The following is a 10,594-nucleotide window of genomic DNA, read 5'->3' on the forward strand; positions in this document are numbered from 1 at the left end:
AGCAGCTCAGAACGGTGGAAAAGCACCGATTTGGGAGGAAGGAGACGCCTCTTGTCAACTCAGTGCCGCTAACTAAAGACTGCCTGAGTGCATTCCATGTGCTGCTGTGTGCCGGGCTGTGCCTCAGACGCAGGGCTGGTCCCTCCTGGGAACCGTCCAGTAAACGTGCAGAGAACATTTGAGCGCATTCGGTCAGTGCTGTCACAGGTGGGCAGGGCTTTGGGCGGCACAGAAGGTCGCCTCTGGAGTGGGAGGTCAGGAAGCTTTCTGGAGGAAACAGCCCAGCGCCGACCTTGACAGATGAGCAGGAATCAGCCAGGGAGAGAGGGTCGGGGAGGGAGGGATGGAGACCAGCGCGAGGAAGGACACGCGGGAGAACGTATGGCTCGTCCAGGAATCAGAGAGGGCAGGCATGGTAGAGAAATAAACAGGCGTAAGGGGTGGGCCGAGGTGAGGGTGGAGGCCCGGGAGGCGTACGCGTCCTGTGCGAGGGCTCACGCGCCAGAAGGTCCAGCCTGAGTTACGCCGTGAGGGAGGCCCCGCAGGGGGCCCGCGCTGGGTGCCTGGTCAGATGGGCGTCACTCTGGTGGGATGGTGGGCAACGACAAGGGGGATCCGATGCGACACGAGGCCGCTGGGCTACTGCAGATGAGGAGTGACAGGAGCCCTGAACCAGTGGGGTGGCGATAAAGACTTTGGACTGGGAGTTTTCAAGACACATTTAGGAGATAAAATTGTAGGGCTTAGTGATTGTTTAAAGTTGCTTCTAACTTTAATGTTCCTTAAAGGGAATAATTTCATTTAGAATTCTTACTTTAAAGTTTTTCTTAAAGTTTCTGTAATGAATGGGCCCTGTGAAATTTGTAATACCATTATGCAATTTTAAAAAAGATCCAATTAACAAAGAATGCGTTAAATGCAGTTTTTCAGGGACTTGTCTCTTGGATGGAGTGGGCCGCCCCTCAAGTTAGCGTTACTGGGCTAGAATTCGGCAATCATGACATGTGTCTAACGTTTTGCGTAAGTTGTAAAGTAACAGAAAATAGCTTCCATGTATTATATTATATTATGAATATATAATATAATATAATATAAAATTATATATATAATTTTTAACTGGTCACCATTATAGTGGCCAAATTAATCACTGAAATTGCACAGGAAGTTCTTTCAGTATGTGTTATGTGGAGCTTATAGTTTTGTTTTTATGGGAGTATAACGTATAATCCTTCCTTATAAAAAGGTGTTTGCCTTTTCTCTTCTGACCTTTGTCTTAGCATCCTCTTTACAGCTTGTCTGATAAAGGATATTGTTTTATAAAGTACAGCTTATAAGTCTCAAGGAAAGGCAGGGAAGGTGACACAGAGTTAGTGTGTCGAACCAGACAAACAGGCACCGGCACAGAGCGGGTAGACACCGTCGCCGGCTGCCTGGGTAGTCTGAGCATCAGTATTTTTTCCCCTGAACTATACATATGCTGATAAAGAACTGAATTTTCACAATTAAAGTACCTGTTGATTTCATAACAATGAATAGACACCAAAATTCCAGGAGATAGAACTTAAATTATACTTTAGCTTTTACTGAAATGGCTAAGTGGTATTTCAGCTGGAGAATCTGACTAGCTGTAGAAGTAAAAAAAAAAACAGCAAAAAAACAAAAAAAACCCAAACAAGCAACCAATTTATCCACATGTTCCCTCAGTCAGTGGTAAGTTTCTCTTGACACCAGATGGCATCTACTAAGTCCGTCTGTCCCTCTGGTCACCTGGGGGGACTACTTCCTTGAAAGCCCACCCAATGCCCCCAACCACCTAGCAGGCAACTGCAGGACCACCTCTTTCAGAAACTCTGTGACTGCTCGAAACTTAGACAAACCTGGCTCTGAATTTCACCTCTCCAATGTCTAGTTACATGATCTATTATAATAGTTATACCTGCATCTCCTATAAGCTTGTGAACAGCCTCACGGAGTGGGTCTCACCATCACCATCTCACTGGTGAAGGAACAGACCCGACACTCAGGTCCAATCGCTTGTCCATCAAATCACACTTAGCAAACTGTCAATTTCCGCACTGGAACCCAGGTTTGTCTAAATCATAAATATGTGTTTTTTTCAAAATATAATATTGTTTCTCTAAATGAGAAAACTAATATCTCTAGGCAAATACCATAGTTAGCTACCACAACACTAACTCTTGATTGGTAAACTTGCAAATTAGTAGTAAATACTCTACAAGACACCGTGGCCTAAAAAACCCAGATAAGCAAAACAGATTTTTCCCGTTGTTTCCAATTATGACACTGTCTTCCAATTAAGACACTAATTTATAAACTATTTAATTTGTTCAGGATGCATTTGGTGGCCTTTTGTACTGTAAATTATTCAATTCAGGTATTTATGTCCAGTATCATGTCCCAGACTTTCATGTCATGACAAGACATATAATTTGAGACAAGATTTTATCATTAAGCATATTTAATGTTCTTCAAAAGTAGTATAATTAGTTAAGATGAAAGAGCTTAAACCAGACAATGGATAGTTTAACAACAATTAAGTTTATAATATTTCAGCCTCAGGTAGAGCCCAAAGAAAAAGAAAAAGGAAAGGAACAGTTAGTAATGTTTTTATACCATATTTTCTACTTCCCTTATCACTGTACACTCATTTGCAAGTAAAACACCCTTTTAACAATCCTTATAAGAATCAATTGATGCCATCACAGTACCCAGTACAGTAAAACTCAGTAAAACGGAGGACAAAGCGTATCAGTAAAAGAGTTAGTTGACCAGCCCAAACTTGAAATGCTTCAAATTTTAGATAACATTCTGCTTTGACCCAAAGACACACGGCATTGATAAATAAATTCATGTATCCAGTACATTCAGAAAATGTTGTAGGAAACCGATTCTTACCTATCACATAGGTAGAAGCCTGAAATCAAACTCCCCCTTCATACTTTTAACGTCTGCGGAATAAATGCAGGCTCTAAAGCAAGTAAATTTTTCACAGTGACAGTTCTTCTCCCATTGAATGAGAATATCCCTCTTTTGCTCCCCATGTATATTTCTGTTAAATTGTGACATGACATGTAGGACAGATCTTTTAACACGTGGAAGGTACGTAAGGGAATCTGCAACGTATTGAACCTCATGGAGGTGCTGCGTGAGGTGCCTGCAATCCATTTACAGCACTAGGTGAAGCCATGCGTTCCTGACATCCATCTCATACTTTAACATTTAGATTTATGGAAAACTTACAGACGGAGGTCCAAGAAATGGAGTTCCTTCAGTTCTCTAAAGGTTTGAGTTTCATGAGAAAAGAAGACTTTGCAGAATGGCTCCTTTTTTTCACCAACACTGAAAACAAAGACATTTATTGGAAAAATGTGAGCGAGAAGCTGTCCGCAGGAGAGGTTGGTGCACCTTTTTATTATGCTCATGATGAAAATGAAAAAACAAGTTAGACGTGTTTATATAATTCAATAAAGTAACTTCCAAATTAATCAAGACTAACCTACTCTCTGTTATATTGTGTGATGCATGAAATGATGATTGCCGAACTGTTAATAATGATTAATGGACAGTGGTGAAATTTTGAGTGATTTTTTACTTTATTCCAAAACGGTTTTTTTTGAAACGGGCGTGTGTTTTTTTCTTTGTTTTTTAATTTCCCTCATTATGTGTCCCACTACCCCAAATTAAAACACAGACCTTGGGACTTCCCTGGTGGCACAGTGGTTAAGAATCCGCCTGCCAATGCAGGGGACACGGGTTGGAGCCCTGGTCCGGGAAGATCCCACATGCCGCGGAGCAACTAAGCCCGTGCACCACAACTACTGAGCCTGTGCTCTAGAGCCCGCGAGCCACAACTACTGAGCCCGCGTGCCACAACTACTGAAGCCCGCTCGCCTGGAGCCCGTGCTCCACAACAAGAGAAGCCACCACAATGAGAAGCCCACGCTCCGCAAGAAAGAGTAGCCCCCGCTCACCACAACTAGAGAAAGCCTGCGCAGCAATGAAGACCCAACGCAGCCATAAATAAATAAATAAATTTATTTTTTTAAAAAAACCCAGACCTTATTTTACCTCTTAGTGGTCATGTGTTTTTATATAATTTTTTTAAAGCTATCTCTATAATGAGGAAAAAGATAATAAAATATAATGATCTCATTTATAATTGCAATAGAGATATATAACAATTAGAAATAAATTTAACAAGAAATATATAGAAAAAACTTTAAAGCCTTGACGGATAGAAAAGAAAACTTATCTAACTGTAGAGACTGTGTTGACTAGAATGTCTTAGTATTATAAACATAGCAGTTGTCCCTTAAATCAGTCTGTAAATGTAATGTTGTACAGTCTGAACAGCCTAGGTTTGCTGCACTTTCACATTAGCCCTGGAAGCCCAAGGCTGACACGGGAGAGCTTCCTTCTCAGTCATGCTGCACATCCCTTGTAGGCTGGTGGGAGACCCTGCCCACACAGTTGCTGGGGGACCCACACTCTCCGAGGCTCCGCCCCTTTGGAGCTCCCCCATCTGCTAGAAACACCAGCCTCAGAGGCAGGAAAAGAAAGGAGTGAGTCACATTCCAGCAATTAAATCTTTAGGCCTGGAAGCATCACACTCGGCCACTGGCCGGACTGATCGCATGACCACACGTTACTGCAAGGAAGCCAAGCAGCGTGGTCCTGACATGTGCGGGTCTCAGGAGAGCACCAGATACTGGTGACCTCCAACAGGCATCCATAAAAAGGCCTTGGATTCTTGAGAGGGAGCCAGACAAGCCACAGGTCTGTGTGAAACTGCTGATGAGGGGGCAGGGGGTACATGGAAATCTCTGCACCTTCCCCGTACTTTCGCTGTGAACCTAAAACTGCTCTAAAAAAATGAAATCTTTAAAAAAAGAAAGCTGAGATATTAAAATGCATCACCAAACATTGGAACTAAAACAGTGTTACTGACAGTGAATTTGACAAATCAGTTGAATGGAATATTAAGTCAGAAATAGATTACAAATACAGAAATTGAGTATGTGTAACCTCAGATTGCAAGTTGGTTGGGTAAAAGAAGAACTATGAATAAATGGCACTGGGGTAACAATTCACTGGCCCTCTGAGGGAGAAAATGAAGGTAACCTCTACCTCACTCATTACTCTAAAATAAATTCTAGATGGATCAAAGAATTAAATGTTAAAGAGAAAACTGAAACTGAGTATAGAAGAAAACTTGGAAACAATGTCTTAGAGTGAGGTATATATACTAAGCAAAAACCTAGAAGCTTTCAATGAAATTGATTAAATTACTACCTAAAATGTAGACGTCTGTTGCCTCCCTCATCCCCCCAAAATTATAATCAAAGTCAAAAGAAAAAAATTAACAAAATGGGGGGAAATACTGGCATCACATGTAATAGACCAATTTCTTTAACTTATAATGAGATCTTAAAAAATCAAGAACGTTGAAGGGTCTGACATTCTACCCTACCTAATATAGAAGATGGGATCTCAGATATCAATGCGTTAATTACTAAAGTGTCTGAGATTTTGTCATTTGCAAGTTAGCCTGTGCCACTTGACGGGTGCCGGCAGAAGACACAAGCCCGTTGGCTCAGAGCCAGAGAAGCTTATCATTTGCAGCTTAGAGGCAGCTCAAGCACCACGTCTGCGTCCGCCCCCTGCCCCCAAGGCTCACGAAGTGGGTTCACGCTGCAGCCGAGGAGCCTGGGTCTTTCATGACGGACAGTAGGCAAGGCTGCCCTCTGCTCCGAGGGAGACGCCGTCTCTGTTCAGGGCTGTTCACTCTACAGACATCCTGCAAAGGCCGTCTGGAGCGGAAGGGTGGCTGGGCCTCTGTTCACAAGATGCGCAGAAACGCCAGAGACCCTGGAGAGTTGCCTCCTAGTAACAGGTCACCCGCCAGCCCCTCAAGCCCCGGAGCAGAAATCCACAGATGACGGATGCGCATAGAAGTGCAGAGTGCTTGCTTACCTTCACTCACAATTACAGACATGCAGGTTGCAGCATTGACGACAAACCATTTCTCACCAGCAGTGAAGCCAAAATCAGAAAGGTGGGCCCAGTGCCTGCTTTGAGACCACGACGTAGAGAAACAGCCACCCTCCGACGTGTGCTGCTGAGAGAGTACGGCGGGCAGGAGACGTGGAGGGGGCGCCCGCCGCGGAAACAGGCGCCTGTGCGTGTTTGGCACGAGGAGCGCGTCTCTGGAAGGACACACGAGGGGTGTGTCACAGGGGTGACAGAGGAAAGGAGGCTTTTCGTTTTTTACTTACTGAATTGTTGGATTTTTTTTTTTTACCATGTATGCATATTACCTCTTCAAAAAATTAAATTTAAAAAATAAAAATCCGACAAATTCACAAAATCTGAAAGCAGTGAAACTTGAATCAGCCTCACATGTGCAGAGGGCATGGTCCCGAAGGTCTCCACAAAGAGAAAGTTTTTCAGGCAGGGAAGAATCTACTTTCAAAATAAGAATTTTCGTACTTTTCTTTTTTTTTTCGGTGGAAAAACTAGGTTCTTTAACTTATTTCTTGTTTAAGTGCATAGGTTTTAAAATCAGATGGGCCAAGGGTCAAGGCCTGACTGTTGTGTTCAGTAGCCTTAGAGGATGAACGTCTCCCCGAGAGGCCCCTGGCGGCTTAGCGAGGCCCCCGACTGTGCACAGAGGAGAGGGCAGGTCCCTCTCAGGCCAGAGCCCCGACCTCCCCGGGCGCAAGAGCAAGGAGGCGGCCACGCGACAGGATGCATTCGTCTCCTTGGGCTGCCACAGGCCGGGGGCTTAACAGCAGTTCGAGGCGGTTGGGTGTCAGCGAGGTCAGTGTCTGGTTTACTGCAGACGCAGCCTTTCCTCCGCTCACACTCAGACCAGAGGCCCTGCTGTCTCTCCCTCTTCTCATCAGGACCCCAGCCCTCTCAGAACAGGGCCCACCCCTGAGACCTCGCTCAGCCCTAATGACCCCTGTCAAGGCCCCCTCCACGCACGGCCACGCTGGGGGTTAAGACTTCACGTAGGACCTTTGAGGAGGTACAGCGGGGCTGTAACACACGCCCCCAGCCCCACGCTCGCAGCCCCGGGGCCCCCAGCCGTGCGCTCCCGCTCACACAGTGCTCAGTCTGCACGGTCACACCCAGGGCCCCTGCACTTAACCTCTTGGGGTTCCTCCTAATCTCTAGAATCTATAGTTGTATTGTTATTCTGCATCTCAGATTTTTCAATAGACTTGCTTAGAAAGATGTAAGTGCACAGGCTTTATGACAGAAAAGAGGACTCACGGGTGTATTCGTAAAATTATTTAATGTGTTTACAAGATTGTAATAAAAACTCACTTTGTTATTTTATTAGAGCATTAGTTTGGATGAGTTCAAGTCATTTTGTCACTTTGCGACCCACTTGGAAGACTTTGCTATTGCCATGCAGATGTTTAGTTTAGCTCATCGCCCCGTCAGACTAGGTAAGTTATATGAATCACTTAATTTTTATCATCTGTAAACAGTATCACTCTGTTCTTCACCTGGTTGATACCAATCAAGGGACCACTTACCAGAAAAAACAGTTGATTGGCCTTTCAATGAATTCAATGTGGTTATTCCAGATTTACAACAATTTGTTTAACAATTTATTAACAATTACTTTTTTGCTTTTACTTTACCTTTCCCCTGAGAAGTAGAAGGAAATATTTAAATATCTGTATTCAAAACTCTGGTTACATTAAAATAGCCTGCTGACATTTCTCAGCCAAGTTTATCATTTGAACACATTCTTGATGAGTGTTTTTGTTCTTGTTTTACTTCCCAAATGATAAACATATAGATTTGTGTTTACTTCTCAAACAATAAACACTTAGACTATTTTACATTGTTGATGAGTTTTTATATTTTCTCCTTGTAGCGGAGTTTAAGAGAGCTGTGAAGGTAGCAACAGGACAAGAACTCTCCAACAATATTTTGGACGCCGTCTTCAAGATCTTTGATGTGGATGGTGATGAGTGTCTCAGTCATGAAGAGTTTCTTGGGGTGTTAAAAAACAGGATGCATCGAGGTTTATGGGTAACAGATTTTGAGTTTTTAAATAGTTGCATGTTTATATGTAGTTAAATGAATGGAAGTAAACCTAGAATTTGAGCAAATGTATAGTCTTAAATGGAGTTTTCATCATTTTTAAAGAGATTATAAGCTATAGTTACAACACTGAAGTATCTCCTACAGATGGGATCCCCCGTTTTTCTTTGCTTTTTAAAATAGTCTGAATCAGGAAGCACTACTCAGAAGTCAGAGCCTAGAATTTTACTTTGGGCTTTGCAGTTAGACACCTAGACTCAAACCCCAGCCCTGTCACGTATTAACTGCCAAATCTTGCAAAGCCACTTAATTTTTCTGAGCCTCAGATTCCTCATCTGTAACGGTGAGAAACTAACAGAATCTACCAGAAAGAATTATTATGAGAGTTAAGCATAAAATATTTAATGTAGTGGCTGAGACACTTGAAGTAAATGTTAGCTCTTATCATTATTCACTCAAATTCACATATTGGTCTATAACTGAGGGACAAATCCAACTCAAAATTTTGTTTAGCTTAGAATCTGCTGGAAACACTCATGAAAGCCGTCCGCAGGTTGAAAACAAGGTTCCAGGAGATGATAAGTACGTAATGAGTCCAGAAGAAAGGCAGGAGGGAGAACAGGAGAGAGACTGCGGTGGGTTCATGTAAACAGAGCTGTTCATTTACAGCTTAGAAGAGCACATTCATTTTCCTGCTGCAGACATTATTTACGGAAAATGAACAAATATGATTTCCACCAGCAGACGTGATTTACAAGCTTGTGGTTACCCAGCACCTCATAGTTAATGATCATATTTCTGGAAATTAAACCAGCCTTTCCACTTAACAGTTTCACATATCCGGCAGCCTCTTTGTCGTTTCTCAAAAACATATTAAAGAGAAGAGCTTCAAATCAATGATAGGAAAAGGACATAAATATAATCTGAAATCGACTTTTGCTTCCACTTGGTGGATTTCCAGCAATGCTGTGCATATGGTCACCAGGAGCCAAATGTTTTCTAACCTTTGCTTTCTCCTTTAACTGAGAGAAATAATAGCCACACAGTACTTGTGTGAATTATATTATATATCACTATATTATTGGATTGGCCAAAGAGTTCATTTGTGTTTCCCCAGAAGAACTCTTTGGCCAGCCCACTGTTTCTTCTTAAGGCTTCTCATCAAGTATATTGTGACTTATGGTTTCTTTCTTTTTAATTTTAGCCAAGGTTAGGTCAAAGTTTTAGGCTTATAATTTTTGTTCCACATAGCTAACTGAAGTTCACCAGAAAACCAGAAACATTATAAAATATTATAAAAGGAAAACATTATGAAATAATTACATTTTAAAACCAACATATGAAAGAAAGCCACACGAAGTCTTTGTTACCTTGTTGGGGAGGAGCCTCCATTCTCTCGGGACCCTGGGGGACCCGTACTCAACGTTCACTTCTCATCCTTTACCTTGAGTTTACAGTCTCCTGCAGTCACCGTCACAGCGTCATCACCTCCAGCCCTTTCTGGAGGAACGTGGGGCTTGTGCAGCGACAAGCGCGTGTGAACTGGGTTTAACTCGCAGGCCGTGACCCTTAGTTTTCATTTTTGGTTAACAGGTGCCGCAACAGCTCAGTATACAAGAATACTGGAAATGTGTGAAAAAAGAAAGCATTAAAGGAGTGAAAGAAGTCTGGAAACAAGCAGGAAGAGGTCTTTTATAGAAAAACAATGTGGGAATTATGTTGCTCCAAGTGTTGGAACTTAGGATGTCTTAAAGTACTAGATGGTTATCTTCTTAAGTCTTCATTGATTTCCTTTGTAATATAAAGGTGCCTTGTATTTGCTTTCTGATTCAATAATTTCTTCGTAAGATTTCATTACAGAACTTCGTAAAAAGAAAGTATTCTTTTACGAAAACAGACAGTGGACTCTGTCCAAAGCCTAGGATTGAAGTAACACTTTGACTTTGGTAAGATGGGAAACCTGGTCATTCACCGGTGTCAACACAGCAGCACAGCACGTTCTCTGGAGCAGTCAACAGGTGCGCAGGATGAGTCGCTGACGTGAGGCCAGGATCAATTCTGCAGTCCTGATGCTCCTAGTAGGGCAAGTTAAGTTAAAACATTTCAGGTTTCCTTATCTGTACCTTACATCTCATAGACTTCTTGTACATTTTATTTCAGTGAGCTGTATGTTAGTTGTCTTTAAAATAATATGTAAATTTCAGTATTCTGGAGTATTCTGGAAACAGAATAAAGTATAAAGATAAAAAAATTACTGAGGTGCATTTTGTTTTATATGTACTGTTTAAAACTACATTTTGGGGGGCTTCCCTGGTGGCACAGTGGTTAAGAATCCGCCTGCCAATGCAGGAGACACAGGTTTGAGCCCTGGTCCGGGAAGATCCCACATGCTGCGGAGCAACTAAGCCCGTGTGCCACAACTACTGAGCCTGCGCGCTAGAGCCCGTGAGCCACAACTGCTGAGCCCGCGTGCCACAACTACTGAAGCCCGGGCGCCTAGAGCCCGTGC

At 42.7% G+C, this 10,594-nt stretch overlaps 1 protein-coding gene across 2 annotated transcripts in view; it reads left to right on the plus strand.

Moving 5' to 3' along the window:
* The window catches only part of MICU2 (mitochondrial calcium uptake 2), an 87,188-nt gene extending 77,350 nt beyond the window's left edge, over nt 1-9,838 (plus strand). For both annotated transcript variants that reach the window (XM_057532810.1, XM_057532811.1), the window contains 4 exons: nt 3,245-3,416; nt 7,370-7,478; nt 7,916-8,073; nt 9,679-9,838. In XM_057532810.1, coding sequence (XP_057388793.1) covers nt 3,245-3,416; nt 7,370-7,478; nt 7,916-8,073; nt 9,679-9,783 — 544 coding nt within the window. In that variant the 3' untranslated portion in view covers nt 9,784-9,838. The remainder of the gene's footprint in view (nt 1-3,244; nt 3,417-7,369; nt 7,479-7,915; nt 8,074-9,678) is intronic.
* Nucleotides 9,839-10,594: the final 756 nt, after the last annotated feature.

This window comes from Balaenoptera acutorostrata, chromosome 18, assembly GCF_949987535.1.
Source record: "Balaenoptera acutorostrata chromosome 18, mBalAcu1.1, whole genome shotgun sequence".
Taxonomy (NCBI): Eukaryota; Metazoa; Chordata; class Mammalia; order Artiodactyla; family Balaenopteridae; genus Balaenoptera; species Balaenoptera acutorostrata.